Raw genomic sequence first — 21956 nt, 5'->3', positions numbered from 1 at the left:
AAGTGAAGGGAAATCAAAACCAGTATACAGACAGCAAAATGTTTTAGCTGGAGTTGGGCTTCAAAGCAGAACTGATGTAAAAACAAACAAAATTAAAATAAAAAATTGTCATGTTAACAAGCAAGACAGAACAATTTAATGCAGGAAATAATGATGTGCACAATATACCAAACCGGTAGAGCTCAAGGCTAGTTTGTATAAAATGAGGAAAGAATACCTTAATTTATAAGGCAATGTAGTTATTTTTAATGCCTTCACAAAAGGGCATTTTGCCTGCCAGCTGGAGACTGCAATATGTAACAGGAGTTAAGAGAATGCTATTACCCAAAAATTGGATATATAAAGAGTATTGTAGTTTAACAAATACCAAAGAAATGTTCTGAAAAACCAATAAATGATTTGAAACAATTTTGCAGGACAGTGGACTACGGTTCCTATGTGTTATTCTGCTTTTTATCAGCTCTGAAGGGAGAGGTCTTCAGGGGTCAAAATAATTAGAGCAGTTTGTTATTTACTTAACCAGTGATCATGAAAAAAACAGGGAGACCGGCTGTTCTACTGCGCAGAAATACATTTACTCCACTTATCCCGGATTGAGCAGATGGGATTGAAGTTTGGTCCCATCTACTCATTACATAGAATAGCCGCATGACCAAACCTAAGCTGTTCTTATACTGGTTTAAAAATGTTTAAAAGATAGAAAACTGAAGTGTCAAAAAATAACTGTAAATGAATGACGTTGTCCTATGATGGAAAGAAAACTAACATATTGGCTACAGGATTGTGGCAAACGCTGTTAAGATCACTACTTACCTTTACTCTGCATATGCATACTAAACTTTTAAAGACAACTCGATGGTAATTAAAAAGGGGAGGTAAGTGTAGTGTGTAAAAGTACTTCCCTTAAATAAGATGCTACCTGAAATAGACCTGCTCCTTTTTTTTTCTCCAAAACTCTAAATCAAAGGCATGTCTGCAAAGAAAAGGGTTAATCTTTGAAACCCCAAAAAAAAAAAAAAAAAAATTAGCATTTGACACGGGAGTTTCTGATCCATCTCTGTTAACGCCATGGTGTCCCTTAATGACATAAGGGACACAGTGTGCAGAGGGCAATGATTTCAGATGCTTAAGATTTTTCAGGTAGCATAGACAGTGAAGAGCGGGAGTAGCTGGAGAGTGTTACCTCTTATTTACAGGCATGCCTTTGCTTTTGGGCTTTAAAATGGTGACAGTCACTACTAAACGGTCTAAGGGTACTTGCACACTTAACTGATGTAAAAACAACAGACATTCCTTGCAGAAAAAAAACTCTGCAGGGATGATCTGTATAGCACTTTTGCAAATTTGCATGTACGTGTACACAAGCGTAAGATTTTTGTAGATTTATTTTAATGATGGAAGTGTGGTGTACATGCGCAAAAATGCTGGCTGGCAGAGCAGATTTCTGTCATATTTTTTTACGGATCTATATGCAGAGCACGTTAACACACCTGTGTGTTTAGGCACATTGAAAACAATGATCTGCATTTACATCAAAGACATCAATTTACATCAACTGTGTTTTTAGGCAGTAGTGCGCAAGAAGCCGAAAAGTTCCCTACACCCTTTATGGTTCCAATACTTAGTGGGGAGAGGAAACAAGCTGTAGGCTGCAAGCCTTGGTAGCTACTCAGACAAGGAGTTTTAACCCTTCCAGCCCATGCCTGGCACTCGTTTAACAGGGTTTTTACACACGCAGTGTGTGAATGAGTGTCTGATCACCTGATCACTATGATTGGCTGTCACAGTGGCCACGTGATCAGGATCCGGCTTCTAATAATTATTAGAGACCGAGAGCAGTCTATGAAAGCTTGGTCACCTTGGCTGCACATTGATGCATATGTGCAGTGTGTTGGTATTAGAGCCCACCCTCTTTACCTATGCACATATGTTATTATGTGGACGGCAAGAAGTTAAGCAGAAGATCTGATGAAAGGAGACCTGGAAGTGTAATTTACGCACTAATATAGTCTCTTCCCTTCAATTTTAGAGGTCATCGACACAAGATGTGAGTTGCTCTTTAAGAGTTGCATGTGAAAGAATAACATTTGACCAAATCTGAACATATCAGCTATGATTTCAGCATATATAAATATACATGTAAATAAATATACATATGCCCATATGACACATGTATTGATATTAATACAAATGACTACACAGGTATGATTGTAGGCATACTTTTCTTTACATGTCATTTGGAGCCAGTAAAACATGTAGAATAAATTAAGATCATTTTTCAGTGTGTGGCTGTATATAATATCGCTCTGTCACATCCTTACACTTTACTCCCTTCTATTCTGCCCAATATGCCACCCTTATTCTGTTGTAATAGTGTGACAGTTCCCCTTTCACCCTGAGTCATGTGGCATACTGCACTCCAGAAGTAATTAGTGTTGGCACCAAACTCCCGGAATGCCTCACTGCTCTTGATCACAGGACTAGCTATAAAAAAAATACAAGGCCAATTAGGACCTCAACAACCGATTCTAGAATGTCTTTAATAGTGGGCTTTTATGAGCTTAAAATGAAAAGGTTATATACTAAGGCAACTTTTCATGTCACTGAGGTCCCCCAGAGTGCACCATTAGGTGCAAATAAAGTCCATTAAATAACACTGGATAATAAAAAATAAAAAAAAACGCACACAAATGTTTGAAAATGCATTTCCCCATATACACAAACAGAAAATCAAAGGACCTACAGTGACAGGCAGTTTAACGTTTAAAAAAAAAAAAAAAAAAAAAAAAGTGGGAAAGATGGGTTCAGTGTATCCATGATAATTGACCTGAGCCAATCAGAGCCTCCCATGTCTTCATTCTCAGGAAGGTAGTAATCCAGATGGTATAGAGGAAATGTTAAAAACACAGCTAATGGAGCATAGTGCTCTGATTGAGAATCTGGTTAAGAATTACCTGATGTAACACTGCTAATTAATGGCAGGCTGATGCCCCTACCCTGTACTCTTCCAGTGAGGGGGGATGGGGCCATGGTGGGGGGGTGTTTGAAATTCTCCATCCGTTTATTTCTATACCCACAGAAAACCCAGCTGGTCCCATTGCTACTTCCCACTGCACTCGAGCTCAAGGATCAGATGTGCACTTTTTCGTTCATGGTATACAGCAGTATCTGGAAATCCAATCGCTATGTAGCCACATGAGGTGGTGACGGGATAGCCACAAATTCACGCAGGATATTGCGGGCCATCTCAATGTTATTGTGGGCAATTAATAAGGCTTTATTCACATCTTGCTGAGAATATCCCTGGCTCAGTAAACTTTCAATCTCGCTGGAGAGGGGAGAAGCGTCACCACCAGGTGGTGCAGGACGACGCTCAGAGTTCATCCTCCTAGGAAAGGGCTTTGGGGGACGCTCTGGAACAGGTGATGACTCTTGGAGTCCTGAAAGAAAAATCAATTGTGAACAAATATAATATACTGGATAGCTGCAGTACTGTGTCCATACACAAAAATTAGACAAATGTGATTTTGACTAGCAGGAGGGAAACCTATTCTTTCTGGCTACAGTTAGGACTGGCATCTTTCTTCCTTAATCAGATGGTTAATTAGAACCAAAGATCACCTCCAAGATTTTTACTGTTCAGCTTTAACAATTTTTATCAGCAAAAATGGTCACATTGCTTTATAGTTCACGCACTAGGTGATTATAAAAATTGTTTTAACTAAATTGGAGACCTATATTCAGTATATGTTGAAATCTTGTTAGAAAATAATTTCTGGAAAAGGGTTTAGTTAGAGCAATTTTATCAGTTATACAAAGGGGCCTTAATCCTTGCATCTTCAGTTTTACTGGACAACAACTGTTCTGTACTGTGGCCACAAGAGGTCACTCTTTACAGCAAGAATACTGCCTCTGTTCACTTAACCTGTCACTACTGACCAGTAAGGCACCCCTTCAGGGGTATTTTATAGATGTCCCATCCTTGCTTAGCTCTATAGACACGATTAGATATGCCCCCCTTGCACATATTAGTCCTGGTCTATAGTCACTACTTGAGAGGGGTCTATCAAACTCAGACATGCTGCATTTTTTTGCACTGAATCTCACACCAGCAGTGTGGTGTGAGCAGAGCACCTAGAAACCCGTTTTTTTCATGGGCCCTTGCAGTGACTGTTTATCCAGTGAGGGAAGATTCCAGTCACTGTACACAGAAGAACTTAAAATAGTAGTAATACCCATTACATTTCTTGAAAAAAAAAAAATAACCAAGTCAAGACAGAACATTTATGGCTCGATTTACTAAAACCAGAGAATGCAAAATCTGGTGCAGCTCTGCATAGAAACCAATCAGCTTCCAGGGTTTTTTTTTTTTTTTTATCAAAGCTTAACTGAATAAGCTAACTGGCTTCCATGCACAGCTTCAATAGATTTTCACTCTACACAGTAAATCAATCCCTGTTTTAAATTGGGTGGACAGAACCTCCGAAAGATTTATATTGCCGTCTGCGTCCCTGTTAAAAAGATTCTTCGTCCAGTAAAAGAGGGGAGATCTTCCACATGGTAAATGAGCATATGTCAACCTACCATCAGTTTTGACAGTGTATGTCTGTGGATATGTTAAAGACCAAACTGATAAAAATCACAACCCTCACTTACGTAGGATCCCCAGATAATCTGGAAAGTAGTTCTTTGAGAAATGTTTATACCTGCTCCAGAATCTCTGCTGGTAGTCGCGGAACTGAAGGTAGGTACAGCGTTTGAAATATCAGAAAGTGTGCGGCGAGCCGGGGCCATTGGCAAGTGTGACTTTGGTACCTCATACCCATCATCCTCATCCTCATCCTCAGCCCCATTGCTTGACATGGCAGCGCATTCCTCTGTTTTAACAAAAAAAAATATTGAAATATATATTTTTTTGGTTTCACAAGATTAGTTATCAAATACATGAAAATCAGTTGTCTTTTTGTACCAAAAGTCTTTATAATCATTGTCTGAGCAGATGTCTAATTCCATCATACAAAAGGCTTAAAAGGCACAAACTGACTTTTTCAGTAAAGCAGTAAAAACAGCAATGTTGTATTTACCTTCAAATCCTTTTCTTTTTAGTTCATTGAGTGACACAGGAATTCATAAAATTTTTTAGACTAAGGCCCCTTTCACACGGGCGCTCCGTATGTCCGTATATCACCCCATCCGTTTGCGGGTGATATACGGACATAATGCATGTCAATGGGATTGCGGATGTCAGCGGATGACCGCCCGCTGACATCCGTTTTGCGTCCTTTCAGTTCTGTTCCGTTTTTTGGAACGGAACAGAACCCCTTTTTTCTTCCGTTTAAAAAACGGAAAGGATGCAAAATCGGATGTCAGCAGTGTCATCCGCTGACATCCGCAATCCCCATAGACATACATTATGTCCGTATATCATCCGCAAATGGATAGGATGATATGCGGACATACACAGCGGATGACAAGTGTCATCCGTGTCCGTGGAAAAAAAAAAAAAAAGTGCCGGATCGGATCGCAATACGTTCCGCTCCGTGTGAAAGAAGCCTATCGGCGGTAAACACCCCCATCTACAGGAGAAAGACCCTGGCAAAAAAAAAAAAAAAGCTGTTGGCCAGCACAGTATTGTCCAGCACAACATGAAGACTTCAGCAGCCATACCATTAAAGTCAACAATAATGAAGTAGGATGGCAAAACGGTCCTTGGGACAGAGGCAGAAGAAATAGAACATTTGTGGGGAGTCTTACCAGGTCAGCATTTTTACATTAATTTAGGCCAGTCAGGAGCAATAGGAAACACAATAATGCTCCCTTTCTTGATCCTGCAAAGATGATTGGGAAGAAGGATCAGGAAAACAATGTGTAGATCAGGGTGTACTGATCCCAAGGAATCCCAGAGATACCATTGCTTCTGCTAAGGAATCTCTGTACCTTAAGACAAACCCATCCAGTTTGTTGGTTAACCTGGAAGACAAAAGGTCCAACTTTGCCCCCCCCCCCCCCCCCCCAAAAGCAACAGAGTCATAGAACACCACAGGGTGAAGGGACCATTGCCCCAAATCCAAGCACTACTAGCTGAGGAAAAGCACTGCCAAATAACACCAGGACAGAAGGGCAGCAACGTGAAGTTCTGTTCAAGACAGGATCCTAAAAACTACCAGTCTTGCTGCGACAAGACCTCAGATAACTCCCTGGTGATAGCTGTGGTGTTGTCCGACTAAATCCAGATAAAATGACAGCATGATCCAACCCTGCAGAGACAGCCAAACCACTCAAAGTTCCAGGATGGAGAACAAAAAAATAAGACAGATAATGTCCAAGTCCCCTGCTGCGACAGAGTCCCCCAGGGCTCCTCCCCAGCCCAACAGGAGGCAACTATTAAGGGGGGTCAGAATATAGGAATAAAGAACCTTATCGATTCCAAAGTTGGCTACTAGGATGAGCCTCTATTGTTAGCTCTGAACCAAGCCATGGAACCATATTAACTCAATGTAGTCACAAACATCCCCACCTCTTTGTAATGCAAGCTACTACCCCTGGTATTATTAACTATAAATGTTAGTATTCATTTATATTGTGTGCATTTAGGAATGCATCCAGCTCTTTTATATATATATATATATATATATATATATATATATATATATATATATAAAATATACTGAGCTGGCCAGCAGTAGGGAGCCTATTCCACATTTATGCAGCTACAGCGAAGACATTTTTCTAAAGAAGGAGATTAAATCTCTTTTCCTCCACATGTAAAGAGTGCCCCCTTGTCCTCTTTAAGGACTTGAAAGTGAATAACAACACCAAGTTCATTATGTGGACCGCCTATGCATTTACTGTATACATACTGATCATATTCCCCCTTAACCAGCTCTTTGATTAAGATACACGTTACATATCGCGGCACACGCACAAACTGGCTCCTAACTTTTTTAGCTGGCTCCTAGATTTAAAACAAATTTGTCAAGCCCTGCATTAGACACATAGGGTGCAGCTCAACCCCTTTCCCAGCTCCATCTTCATTGGCTGTGACTGAAAGCAGCGGGAGCCAAAGACTTACAAATGACTTCTAACTGTGAGAGAAACTGTGTTAAATGCTATTGCAAAATCCAAGTACACACAGCCCCTGATTTGTCCAAGTTTTTGCTTACCGCCTCATAAAAAGAAATCAGGTTTGACAACTTTGGCCTTTTCGTGAATCCATGATGACTTCTTGTGTTTTTTTTTTTTTTAATTCTCCAGTATTATCCCAACTATAGAAGTTAAACTAACAGGTCTGTAGTTACTAGGTACTGAGGGGGCCGAACACCCCCCCGGTTTGGTTCGCACCAGAACATTTTGAACGGAAGAAAAGTTCTAGTGAACATTCGATAAATCAAAAGTCCTCATTTTAAAGGCTTATAAGCAAGTTATTGTCATAAAAAGTGTATGGGGACCTGGGTACTGCCCTGGGGGACTTGTATCAATGCAGAAAATGTTTTTAAAACAAACAATCATTTTAAAGTGAAACAAAAAAATGAAAAATTCCTTTAAATATCGTGCCTGGGGGGTCCCCTTAATGTGCAAGTAAAGTGGCGCTTCTGCACGATGTATGGAGCTAGCTGCTGCAGCAATATGTAATTTAAACTTGCTTGCAGCTGTAATATATTCTCAGCTCCCTGCAGAGATGAAAAAAAAAATGGCGTAGGTTTCCCCTCCAGTCCATACCAAGCTTATCAGGTCTGATAAGAATTTTAAGGGGAACCCCATGACAAAAAAAAAAAAAAAAAAAAAGAAAAAAGGCGTAGAGTCCTCCCCAAAATCCATACAATATGAATTTTCTGATTTAAGCCATGTCTCTGCACTTCCTGGTTGCCAGAATATTGTGCCTTCACCAGCCAATCTCTCGCTGCCATCCGTATCTTCGCTACCATTTACTGACATTTGACCGTTCACCCATCCCTAGTGGTGCCTGAACACTAACCCCCTGCTGTTAAAAATTAGGAACAATTTAAAATACATGCACCTCTGATACAGGTGCAGAAAAATTGGGCCTTGGGTGTTGGTGGTGCCATAAACCAAAACCATTGTTGGAAACTAGCATAATCAAGATTCAGGAATAGGATAGGCAGCCCAAGCAATCTTTAAAGGATCCCAGATACCTAGTAAATTCAACCAGTTACATCAGCATCAGGGGCTTAACAGCTGCTGTTGATCCAAGACTGATTCATTTTGATAAATGTCAGCCGGTCAACGGAGTCTGTGCCCAGACGCACTCTTTTATCCATCACAAAACCTCCAGCAGCACTGAATGTCAGTTCGGAAAGCATGCTGGAAGCAGGACAGGCCAGTAGCTCGATTGCATATTGAGCAAGTTCTGGTCATTAGTCCATCCTCAAGACCCAGTAACCCAGTGGATGCTCAGTTGGAAAGGTCTTCAAGTCTGCTCTTGCCCCTAGATAATCCTGCACCACATGCTGCAGACACTGTCAATGGTTACTAAAATGGCGCTGAGGACTAAAGAATTGTTTAAAGGCATCGCTCAGCCGGCCACATTCTCCACCACCACTCCTTTGACCGAATGAAGCCTCAGAAACACGTTGTCCAGAAAATGGTAACCTCCTAGTGTCTAGAAAAGGTGTTACATAAATTTTTCTAAAAGGCGTCCAAGAGGTTTTATCCTCTGCGAAGACAGGATGAGCTCTGCAACTTTACCCGATCAAGAAGGGTTGCCAACCAGTAATGATCCCTCTCCCTGATACCACAAATTCTCTGGTCCTTTCGCAGGCTTTGCAGCATCAGGGAGCCCATGCAGCGTAAGTTTGAGGAGGCATGAGATTCTGAGTCCTCTGAATCACTAAGGATGACATTGTCAGGAGCAACCTCTCCCCAGCCACGTACAACACCTGGGGAATGAAAACCATTCCTTGAAGACTGCTGTATGTTATCCTCTACTTCCATCATGCCACAATCCTCCTACTCCTCCTGTGTGTTTTGTGGCCCTGCAGGAAAGGTATCTGCATAAAAGGGGCCTTGTGAGGAAAGGAAGTAGTCCTCTTCCTCCCACTGTTCTGCCTCAAATGCCCTGTCCCTGATTCCACGAAGTGTGTGCTCCAGCAGGAAGACTAGAGGGACAGTGTCACTGATGCATGCATTGTCACGGCTCAACAGCCTTGTGGCCTCCTCAAATGGTGACAAGACAGTGCATGCATCCTTAATCAGCATCCACTGGCATGGTGAAAAGAAGCCAATCTCCCCTGAGAATGTCCTTTTGTAGTGTGCAGCCGCTGCAGCATTGCCAATGTTGCGTTTCACCTGGTGGGCATGTTACAAATGAGGTGGTTGGTGGGCAGGCTGAATCCCGTTGAATGTTAGCCAGCTGAGCACCGGCATTGTATGACTGCCGGAAATGGCTACAGACTTTTCTGGCATGCCTCAGATGATCTTGTAAGCCTGGGTACCTGTTCAAGAAACGCTACACCACCAAATTCAGAACATGTGCCAAGCATGGAACATGTGTCAAGTGTCCCTGTCGGAGGGAGGAGAGAAGGTCGGTGCCATTGCCACATACAACCATTCCTGGCTCAAGCTGCCTTGGCATCAACCACCTCTCAGCCTGTCCCTGCAGAGCTGACAGAATCTCTGCCCCGGTGTGGCTCCTGTCCCCTAGACAGACCAACTGAAGCACTGCATGACATCTTTTAGCCTGACTGCTTGCGTAGCCCTTTGAATGCTTAGGGAGCACTGCTGGTTAAGAGGACAATTCAGCAGAAGCGGCCATAGAGGAAGAAGAAGAGGACGGGGTGAAGCTGACAGATGTGGCAGAATCACCACCAGCTTTTTGGAGGCGTGGTGGCGAAACAAGCTCCAGCACTGAACCCTGTCCTGCATCCTTCCCAGCTGCCAGCAGAGTTGCCCAGTGCGCTGACAAGGAAATTAACGTTCCCTGACCTTGCCTGCTGGACCAAGAGTCAGCAGTAATGAGAACCTTCCTGCTGACCGCTCTGTCAAACGAGGCAAAATCATTGCCTTCCACATGATGGTACAGAGCTGGAATGACCTTACGTGCAAAGAAATGTATTTTTGGAACCTGCCACTGGGGTACAGCACATTCCGCAAATTCATGAAAGGAGGCAGAAACTACCAGCTAAAAAGGCAGCAGTTGTAGTGCTAGCAATTTGGCCAAGCTAGCATTTAGACACTGAGCATGTGGATAGCAGGGACAGTATTTTTTTTTTACGGTTCAGCAACTGGGGTAACGAAATTTGCCTGCTGGTCAAATCAGGTGGTGTAATGCTAACAGATTGGGTGCAAGTACCTGTGGCACCAATTGCTATACCATCATCCCTCTCAGTGCAGGTTTTTGAGAAGACTTGAAGTATATTAGGGGTAGAGATTCCAGATGAGGAGCAAGGAGAAGTCTGCATTTTATTATGATGGGGGTCTTTCAGGTGCTGTTGCCAACGGACTGCATGGTTGGTTATCATATATGTCTTATCAAGCATGTGGTGCCCAAGTGGCTGGTGTTCTGGCCACGCTTGATCCGCTTCAGACAGAGATTGCAAACAGCAATGCTGCGGTCTGCTGCACGTGTTGAAAAAAGCCCACATCAATGAACTGGCGGGGAGTTAGCAGCGCCCTGCACCTGTGAAGCTCTGTGGTGTGATGCAATAGGGTGGCTGCCCTTAAGCTGGCCCCTGGAGGAAATCCTGCCCCGGAGTTGTGCCGCCTCCTCCTCACTTTCCTCCTCTATTCTCTCATGCATCCAAATACCGCCAGTGAACTCATCATCCCCTCCCTCCACGTCACTGGAGCAAACTTGGCAGTATGCTGCAGCTGGGGGAACATGACAGTCCATCATTGTCACTCCCTCTCTCTAGGCTCATGTTATTCTCTTCCTCAACCTGGGAACCAACATCGGAGCATTAAAATTGCTGCGCATCCTCCAGCATCATGTAACTGACACTATGATCGAATAATTCAAGTAACTCCTCAGCGCATGATGGTGAGGCTACGGAAGGAGTAGCTGTGGACAAGGAGCCTGTGGAATAGGCTGCTTTGGCAGCTGCGGTGGAATGCAAACTAGTATGAGCCTGGGACAGAGGATGAGGAGGGCTTAGTTATCCACTCCACCAACTCTTTCGCATGTTGTGGCTCAATAATGCGACCAGCACCAGAAAAAAAAAAAAAAAAAGGACAAGCATGCCCCGTCTGCAGAGGATGCACCATGTCCGTGACCACAACTTTTCACTGTGGACACAGAGGCCCTCTTTTAGTGGCCTGTGAGCGTCTGCCTCTCCTTGTTGGCCTTTCAGACACGATGGGGATTATTTTTTTTTTTTGGGGGGGGTTATAACTTTTTATAATTGAATGTGGGATGGAAATATGATGCTTGGGTGAAATACTTTTGTGCTTGGTGCACTATAAACCGTTTTAATATTCTTTTTTATTTTTTGGGGGTATTTTTGTAACTTTTTGTTATAGAGTGTGGGAAGGGAATATGGTGCTTGGGTGCAATACTTTTGTACTTGTTGCACTATAAACGGTTTTATTATATACATTTTTTTTTCATAAAGAAAAACGTAATAAAGCTAAAAAAAAAAACCCTGCTGATGCAGAAGGAATAGCACCTATGACGCATTGGGGAGACAGCAATTACGCCCTAAATAAAATCAGTTCTGCTGTACCACAAAAAAAAAAAAAAAAAAAACCTCACTGCTTACGCAGAAAGACACAAAAGGGAGCACAGCAATTATGCCCTAAATAAAATTAGTGCTGCTGCACCACCAAAGGAAACCCCACTGCTGACTCAGAAGGAATAGCACCTTCAACACAAAAGGGAGACAACAATTATGCCATAAATGAAGTTAGTGCTGCTGCGCCACAAAAAATAAAAACCCCACTGCTGACGCAGAAGGAATAGCACCTGCAACGCAGAAGGGGGGGGGGGGGAGTACTAATGTTGCAGCAACAGAACCTGATGCTGCAAAATAAAAAAACAAAAATGGGATCAGTGGGGTGACAGACGTGTTGTATACACCAACACTTCAGTGGCCCCACTACACTGTTACACAAGAATCACAGCACAGCACTACACTGACTGCACTACACTGTGTTACATAAGAATCAGCCCTACACTACACTGTACTGCACTACACTGTGTTACACAAAATGAATGAGCACAGCACTACACTACATTGACTGCAGTACATTGTGTTACACAAAAATCAGCCCTATACTACACTGCACTGACTGCATTAAATCTGAAAGCACAATCCACTATCTACCTGCCTAATCGCCGTGAACACACTACACACGGCTGCCGTGTAAGCAGCCTTATATAGCGTGGGGCGTGGATTTAGCCCGAGCCATGATTGGCTAAAGGCCTTTGGCCAATCATGGCTCTGACAGGACACTGTTCTGTGATTGGCTGAAGCATACAGGTCAGGTGCATGCTTTGGCCAATCACAAGCACTTAATGCACTGCAATCACGCAGTCCATTATGGGGAACTTCATTGGCGGGCAAAATTCCTGCCGAGCACCACATTTGTTTGTGTGTTCATCGACACGAACGTTCAGCCCATCACTATTACTAGGTATAGACTTTTATCCCTTTTTAAATATAGACACCACATTGGCCTTACACCAGTGGCACTAAAATTAGAAACAATGGCTTAGAAATAATAGAGCTCAACTCTTTGAGGACACTTCGGTGCAAAGATTTAAATTAGAACACTAGCTGAATATTCATCATCGAGTTACCTCCCACTTGGCCACCTCCCACTTCCTCCTCTCATACTTGCGGGAAGGGAGAATTGAAACCAATTACTTGAACTGATCCTTCTATGGCCCCCTCTGCAATTCAGCTGGTTTCTCCTCCTCCTTTCAGCAGCTGCAAGGGGAGCTACAGGAGGGTCGGTTCCAGCAACTGTGCCACCCCTAACCACCTTCTCCCCCATCTTGAAGTTCTGATCCCCGTGTGTTCCCAAGCATAGCGCTGCCGCTCTCACCAACAGCCTCCTCCTCCGGAAGCAGGTCTCGGCACACACCATGCCAACAATCAAGACTGCTGTTCATAATCATGGGGTCCCATACAGCCTACCTAAAAAGGTTTCCCCCCAGGCATGTAGGTCCAGTTTTATGGCCCCATACACAGACAGTGTGCATTTGGGGCCGCTCATTCACACCTGTCAAATCAGGACCTGCGGCTGTGTTCCTGCACATGCTGCATCCCCATAGGGTAAGCCTAAAATGTAGAGCTTTGTGTGTCTGGTACATGCCGTAGACTTGTGCTGTTGCCATTTTCGTAAAAGAGTTCAGGACTTCTTTTCCACGTTTCTCATTCATAGGGCTGCCCATTAAAATAAATGGGCTGTCCTACGCTCACAAAATTCTTGGAAACGTGCTGCGCTTTGTCGCACCTGTAGGTGAGAACCAGGCTTAACAGGCGGCTTCATCTGCATGAACAAAACACTCATTCATATGGCCAAAGTACTTTTGTGAATGAAACCTTTAATAAGAACTATACTCACCTTCTCTCCAGTGCTGCAATGTCCCGCCTGACGCTGACCTATTTAGCCTGGCTGCTTCGGTGCATCAATCTCCAGTTGTTTTCATTGGTTGGGCTGAATAGACGCCACTCCTGCGCACGTGCGGGAGTTTAGTCATCTCAGCACTGCCAAAATTGCAGCTCAGCGTACAGTGGACAGGCAGGCAAACTAATGTAGAAGAGACCTAGTATGTCTCTTTTATATTAAAAATCCTGCCTGTTGGCATTTTTTTTCCCCCACACTATGTTCCACTTTTTTTTTTTACAATTCTTTTGTTTTTTGTTAATTTTTTTTTTTTTTTTCAATAAGAAGGTGAGACATTTGTTTGAAATATCAGGGGTCTAAATAGATGTCTCACTTTTGAAACAGAGAAATTAAAGACCTAGATTCTTTAATTCCTTTCTCTGCAGCCTCAGCTGCACTGGCGATGATTGAACAGGAAGCGCTTTGTACAGAGGTTTCCTATTCATTCACAAACTCAAGCATATTAAACTTCAGTTCTAAACACAGGAGTGATTACTGCCAATCCGGGTGCACTGGAGGGGGGGCTTAATGTAGCCACAGGGGGATGGATTCCAGTAACTGCACTCCCTCGCTGCCACTCCAGGGCTTGCTGTTGAACTTATGCAGCTGAGCACTGTTTTATTGGATGTGTGGCAGTAAGAGGTGGCCTACTAAGATAGAACACACTAATTAAATATTCAGCCAGTGCTCTGATTTACATCTATATGCCTGTACCCTTGTGTGCATGTGCTTAAGGGTACAGGTGTAAAAAAATGTATACATATGTTTTTACAGCTCTGTACGCAGAGCTGCTGTACTGATCTTTGCATAGCAGTGTGCATTGTGTCAAACAGCAATGCATCTCTTTACTGATCCATAAATATGGCCTTTTGTTTTACTCCCAAGTGCAACTGTCCTAAGACAGATATGGTGAATTCCATGTGGCAAATCACTTGATTCAAAAGAAGACATTCAGAATTTTAAACCTAAAATGGGGCTACTGTTCTTCCTGTTTCTGTGATAACAGATTTCAGACTAAGCCCGATTATTGATTTTACTACATTTAGGTGGGAAAATGGGATTTTCATACTTACAGTACATTAAAATCTATTTCTGGAGATTATTGATTGGCACTGGAATTTATTAAATTACCAACTTAAAAAAAAATAAAAATTGTGGGCCAGCCCCAGTATTTCTGCTATTACTGCCAGCATGCCTCAGTTTTGTGGAAAAGTGGAATAGCAGAACCAAGAGCATGATCATAAACAGTGAAACCCATGTCCCTCACAGAACTCTAAAATACATTTATGGACTTTTTTCTCTTTCATTGAGGGACACAGAAAATCTATTGACCGATGAACATTCAAAAGTAGTCCAAGTGAAAGTTGGGCAACAAGATTAGAATATTCCCACAAAAAAAAAACACAACAGAACAGAAGCTCAGAGAGTCAACTGAAACTGGCATCAGAATGGGTTTGATCATCCCCACCTGGTAAAACTTCAGAATGTGTAAAGAGAAGACTAGGTGGCAGCCTTACAAATTTGGCAAACTACAGTCTGATACCCAAACACCCAAGAGGCACTTATGGATCTAGTAGAGCAACTCTGAGGAGAGAGAGAGTTGGAAGGATGAGCTGTGCCTGCAAGGAAGGTGGATGGATGGAGAGGAGGAGGAGGAGCTGTGTCTGCCAGGTGAGGAGGTGGAGTCGGGAGGAGTGAGCTGCCCCTATTAGTTTTCCACTGGCAGGGACATGGGCAATTAAAAATGCCAGCAGACAGGTGTTTGTGTGTGTGTATGTGGTATATATGTGGGTGTATGCAGTGCATGCATGTGTATGTATATGTAAATGTACAGAAGAGCAGAGAGGCAGGAAGTTCCAGCTGGTCTGGAGAGAGGGCAGGGAACTGCACAGCTTTTTATGTTAACAAGTGCAGCATTCTCATGTTAAAGTCATAAAGTGGGATGATCACAGGATACACCAGGTGCAAGGTGATCATCCCAGTGTAGTGTGCCAGCTATCAGCCTTCCTACACCTCCACCATACCCTGTTGAAGACAGTTATCCAGATACTCGCCTAGTCTTGGGGGCAGTGAGTCTACTCCACTCGCGATGGCCTGCCGGGAGGCCTCTCTGAATCCTTGTGGATTTTTGGCCTTTGTGTACATGATCTGTCCCGCTGAAACTAGTTGACCTTACCTTGGAGCATTGGAGCCACTACCCCATACAGACAGGACCCCACCAGACCCCGGCCATCCTCTTTTAGGAATCCTGATACACCCCGATACCCTACAGGGACCCTCCAGCACGTCCATCCTAGGACCTACAGAGGGAACAAGGATCCATCTGAAGGACCACCATGCCATTTATATACCCGCTCTATACCCCTGTGTGGGGTGGGTATCTCTGGTGAGTGGGCTACTTACTATAGGGGTCACAGAGCACCTCACCTCACTACCCACCACAGGGTCACCTGGTAGTGTGTATTATTTACACAAAGAATTTTGTCACCTGATTTATAATATTTTTTGGACTTTTGTAGCCACTAAGTCACCTTTTTCATAATTTTTGGATATTGCTAACTACTAAGTCACCTTTATATCATTATCCTGTCACTTTATCCAGCAATAATATTTTATATTTACTGAAGTCACTATTGGGGATTATTATATCATCACTTAATCCTTATTTATAGTTATTTATTTAGTAGCACTTGGTCACTTTCATATATTTATTATTTATGTGCACATGTCACCTACAGGAACTTATGCACATGCCACTAAATTGATTTGATACTATATTTATTCACCATATTTTATATATTTTTATATATATTCTGTATACTGTACATTAGTTTTGCCTCATATTTATTTTCATCGCTGTTTACAGTATTGTTATTTATATATTTATTAGCACTTTGTCACTTTCATATAGTTATCATCTATGTGCACACGTCCCCTACAGGTACTTATGCACATGTCACTTTATAGACCATTTGATACAATACTTATCTTTTATACATTTTATATACTGTACATCAGCTTTCCTTCAGATTTATTTCCTCTATTTTAATATTATACACATAATTATATTATATACATTTTTACCCTTATTTATATCACCGCCACTAGGAAGCGCCATTCCCCAATTTCTCTTTATCTTTATATAGTCTTTGACTATATTCTAGGGAGGCAGCAGCCTACTACTCATTTCTCATCCAAGTATATCACCATAAGCGCAGAGTCTACCATCTATAAGAAAAATTATGAATCTCTGATTTGCAGAAGTCCATCATGACCTACATCATTGATGGAGTTTCTTCTGCTACTTTTCCTCATTTGGCACATAACATATATAAGAGTCCTCACAGATCATAGTATGCAATGCTTTTAAATCCCAGCTCCATAAAAAAAAAATAAAAATAAATGCACCCTTGCAGTGGGGGGGGGGGGGGGGGGGATATCGGATGCTGCAGCTGTCCCTCGCTGGCTGCACACAAAGCATTGCAAGGGCTGATAATTTAGTCTAGGGGCAGAGGACAAAGGAGAAAATACCTTATTCCTTGTTCCAGCCCTTCTGTAAGCTGTGACCTCCTCTGGTTGCCCTCCAGCTTCCAAAATGTAAACACAGGGTTAATGTCCCTGCATTGTACATGACAACACCGAGGCTCCACAACAGACCAGAGCTTAGGAGGAAGAAAAACTGCTTGGGATGGCCAGAGCAGGGAGACAGGTAAGTGATACAGCCTGTTCTGCAATCCTCTAGACATAGCAAGCAAGGGTGGGTTTCTTTCTTCTCACGGAGTTAAAACTTTAAAATATAAGTGCAGGAAAAACATTTATACTTACCTACAGGCTGCAACATTGATCCGATGCTGCAGCTGTCTCCTACTGTCTCCACACAGAGCTGAGCGATCAAAGGCCACTAATGACTCCATTCCTGGTCACCTTCCTGTGCTCTGCCCCTTCAGTACTCAATGGAGCACCGGGCAGGAAAGAGGGCGGGAGTGGCTGGCTTAGTCTCTAAATGGCACGCTGAGAGGCTGAGCCAGCTGCCGGTCAGGCATCTGGGTGGATTCCAACATTATTGCTTTAGCCCGCTGTCCTCTGAATCTGGGTCAAACTTCTCCTTTAAGCGAAATACTTTATTCTAATAAAAGATAGGCTTAATAGAGAAAAATATATTCTTGCCCCTAAACACAGCATTAATAAGTCATTATCATGCATCTGCAATTCAGTTTTGGGTATCATTAGAAAAGGAGACTTTATACTAAACTGTATATCACAAAGGCAGATTGCAACTCTTGTCTTTTTCAGTTTTGGGGGACGCTGCCTACAGTGGTGAATTTAGCTGCACAGAGCATACTTGAATTCACGGTCCAGAGTCTACACCCTCTCCAGAGACATTCTTTACTGACACAACACTCATTGCGTACTGAGCAGCATCCACATCCACCCCCACAGACATTGTTCAATAAATCCTGACACACAGTCTGGAGGATGAGCACTTAAAGTATAGCTCAGCAGCAGTCTCTTCCCCCGTTTCCTCATTCTCTCTATGCAGAAAGAAAGCACAATAGAAACTGCAGTACTGGGAAAGTTTCCCATTGCTCTTTAGTAAGTGTGCTGTGGAATGAGAGGAAGTTGATTGATAAGCAAGTGTCTGTAGTGCAGGCTTAACGGTCTGTGACAATATGTAAATCTGCTAATATGACGACAATTGTAGGACTTGCAGTGTAGCATGTGCTGTAAAGATGAAGCTGATCTGTACCATGCCAGGTTTTGGTGTTAGCATTGATAGGTCTTGTAACACAGCTATATCTCAGGATCACATAACCTTAAGTTTCATTAGATCCATGACCCTTCATTCACTATATCTGGTCTCCCACAGTACATGGAAATATAAACTGCTAAATACCCTTTCTCATTAGCGGAATATAACAGTCTTGTGACTTCTATCAGTGTCCAGCCTAGCACTGGTTAAAGCTTGTAGGATGAATTTTCATTCCAATCTGACTGTCCTATGAGGCTGCATGACCCCTGACCCTCTGTGTGGACTGTGATGGTTGACCCTCTGCTGATCACATGCACCCTCACAAAAAAAAAAAAAAAAAACCTCTAGCAATATACACTAAACTGAGCATGTGCAGAGTGCCTCCAAGGCTGTGTTCTATAAGCAGATGGATTGGGGACAGTAAAAGGGGAGGATCAGAGAAGACAGGATCAGTCTTTTTACACATGGTTCCACAATGAGTATAACAAGCATGCTTTAATGCATATACAGACCGATTTGAACCCTATCACAAACTTAAAAAGCTGCAAGTAACAAACATAGAAAAATCAAGTATTTTTAATTTGTACCTGCAGAATTTTTCTTTTCATAGAATTATTTTTTAAAAGAAACGTTAATTTGCAATGGGCCTTTGAACTTTAAGCGGGACTTTACCCATAACAACTTGACAAAAAATATTGTTGTTTAGCAAGGAACACATTCCACGTGATTTTGTTACCAAAATTAGTGCATGTTGTAAATTGTCTCCAGCATTGCTCCTGATTCTTTTTGCTGGAGGCTGCCATTTTGCTGAAGCCCAGAGCCCCTGGATATCAGTAAATCATAGAGCGGAACTAAACCCATCAATTTAACGGTTTCAAATAGTTACATTCCTGGAATGCCAGAATTGCTGTCACATTTGCTTGTGTCCTAAACCTAACTGTCAAACCATTAATGGCTGGTGTCATAACTGATCACATGTGCAGCACCATGGCAGTTGCAGATCAAACAAAAGCAGCTTCTTTGACTGTAAAGGAAAGAAGGGGTTGACTCTGCTTTTAAGACTCAGCAGATTGGCCTCTCTCTACAAACTTGCCAGTGCCTAAAAACGGAGAGCAACTGAGCATGTGCGGAGCAGGGTGAGTGTGTATTACCGGATTTTAAACAGACACAAATTTTTTATGTTTTACATAGCTATACCTGCACAAGGGGCCAGTCTGAAGTGACCTATCAGGACTTCATAGTTTCACTTTAACAAAATGTGATCACTTCAGGAAAAGTAATTTGCCAAGAACAGTAACCGTTCTCCTTCACCAGATAACCTTATCCTTTTCTGGGAGAGTCTAAAAACTTGGTTTACTTTTGTTTTTTTGCTGGATAGATAGTAAGTGTGCTAGTAAATTTTTGTTTTATTTGGTGTTCAAAGGCCTTCCGTGTACACCTTGCTCTAAAAGCTAGTATATAAATTGGAGCAGTTGACATTTTTGTTTAGTGTCTATATACCATCTGTGATACCCCAGCTCTTCCACCCTTACCCTCACTAAATAACCTTTTCTGTAACTTTAGGGGGAGACGTGGGAAGTAATACTAAAAAGGAAGGCATACTAAAAGTATCATTTGAGTGAAAGCACTGAGTCTGGATCCTTTACATCGAAGATGGTGGCACCCAGGAGAAGTCTCAGACCTTTTGGAAAGTTACACAAGTGAGGCTTTTACAGATCAATATTATTTATAAAATAAAGTGAAATGTACATATAATCTTTTAGGAAGATTGATGTTGAAATTAATTGCCTGGTGACAAGCTGTGTATGGCCCATATCTAAGCAGGTTTTAATATGTTAAATATTTTCACATACCAGAATTTCTTTACGCTCATCTATCCCCCTTTCTCGTTGCCCTAAAGTCCTCTGGATGGGAAGTAGTAGGGTAAGTATATCAGGGAACTAAGGCAGCCCATAGATGACTTTTTTTTTTTTTTCTCTTTCAACCAGCAGTTTGAATGGGGAAAAAAAAAAAAAGACGACTTGATTCACCTATCCACACACTCCATGTGGATGGAAGGAATCAAGGAACGTATTCTTTATTGCTACTATAAGATTACCATCTAATATTTGTCTGGTCCATCAAGAATACAACACATACTGAATATAAACACATGTCCAACGTTGCCTACTATTTCATCTACAAACTTTTCCTTACCTTCATCACTTCTTGGCTCCATGACGACAGGGGTGGCTTGGCAATGGATATTGTACATGGTCTCATAAGACTCTCTTTCAACCTGCTGTTCAGCTGGTCTAAAAAAGAAATTAGAAACCGTTGGATTGGCCCTTATGATGCTTGAACCCAAGTTTACGTTTTAGTACATAGCCAACAAGTTGTCAAACATCAAACAGTTTTAGCCTCAATTAATACAATTTGACAGGAATTAATGTAAATGTAGAGTGCATGCATGGGTCCAGCCAGGAAGATTTTTGACAAAAGCCTGGGCAATCTACTCAGGATCAGGGATAGGAAAGAACAAGGCTGAAGGTGGCAGGGGCGGTTGCACTAAAATAAAGCTGATACTTTAAATTTGAACTCCAGGTATGGTTTTTAGTGCGTAGTTATATTAGTCCAGCATGAACCAATGTAAGTATGCATATTCCATACATGTGGGACCACTGTGGAAGCAGAGAATTGCTGTATTCGTTGCTACTACAGTCATTGCCCTGGTCTGTGCTGAGCAGCTTCCCTTCTTCAGGGTAAAACTTAGGGGTAGGGGGGAGGTTTGTGGATCAGTTTGCTTGGCACAGTAGCCATTCACCTTAGACCTTGTATTTCCAATGATTTATGACATCACCAACCAGCTTCCCCACCTTGTCCAGTAATAGAAGGGCAGATAAACTCAATGCAAACAGTGAAATGCGCAAATGAGATAAATATGTTTTCCAGCCAAAAAAAAAAATCTGTATTTCTGTCTAATCATAATAATTACACAGCTCTGCCTTGCAAGGTTGGAGACCGAATTGTTCCCTGGTGCAGTTTCACTTTCAATTATAGGTTGCCTCCCCACCCTGTGTCTAGAGAGTGGAAAGAGAAGCAGCACACTTATAGGCTAAACTCTGTCACTCTGCTCCTATCAGCATACTGTTTGCAATGCAGCAAAAATGATTGGCTCCTTATGATGCTTCTCCCTACAGTACAGTGTACAGTAGAATGCAAGAGGCAAATTTTAAGCCAAATTTTGATAACACTGTTTGCAATTAAATAACAGATATTTTGACATAGCTGTAAAATCTTGGAGTACAGTATAGGACAAAAGAACTGATTCATAGAGCATGGGTTGTAGGTATCTGCCTTTAGGCGATTGCTCTGCTGGAAAACACCCCCAGTGTACCTCAAAATTTCAATCATCTTAATCATACAGGAGAAGATACAGAAGTTGACATTCCCAAGCAATAAATCAAGGGGCGAGCAACAAAACATCAAAAAAAGCAGCAACAGGTCCACAGGAAAGAACAAAGAGGGTCAACAAATCTAAACAGACAGATGACAGCAGATGCACCTTGCTGCTGAAGCAGGATAAGCCAATGCTCAAACAGCCATCTGTCAAAAACACAGTTCTGAAAATGTGAACAGAACAAGTAGTGATCCTACAACC

At 42.3% G+C, this 21956-nt stretch overlaps 1 protein-coding gene across 2 annotated transcripts in view; it reads right to left on the bottom strand.

Moving 5' to 3' along the window:
• Positions 1-1913: 1913 nt before the first annotated feature.
• Positions 1914-21956, bottom strand: part of CBL (Cbl proto-oncogene) — a 154903-nt gene continuing 134860 nt past the window's right edge. For both annotated transcript variants that reach the window (XM_082274208.1, XM_082274209.1), the window contains 3 exons: positions 20513-20610; positions 4707-4877; positions 1914-3440 (listed from right to left, as the gene is read on the bottom strand). In XM_082274208.1, coding sequence (XP_082130334.1) covers positions 3184-3440; positions 4707-4877; positions 20513-20610 — 526 coding nt within the window. In that variant the 3' untranslated portion in view covers positions 1914-3183. The remainder of the gene's footprint in view (positions 3441-4706; positions 4878-20512; positions 20611-21956) is intronic.

The sequence above is a fragment of the Pelophylax lessonae genome (assembly GCF_965119305.1).
Source record: "Pelophylax lessonae genome assembly, chromosome: 12".
NCBI lineage: Eukaryota > Metazoa > Chordata > Amphibia > Anura > Ranidae > Pelophylax > Pelophylax lessonae.
The sequence above is the reverse complement of the archived record's forward strand: the minus strand, read 5'-3'. Positions and strand labels throughout refer to the sequence as shown.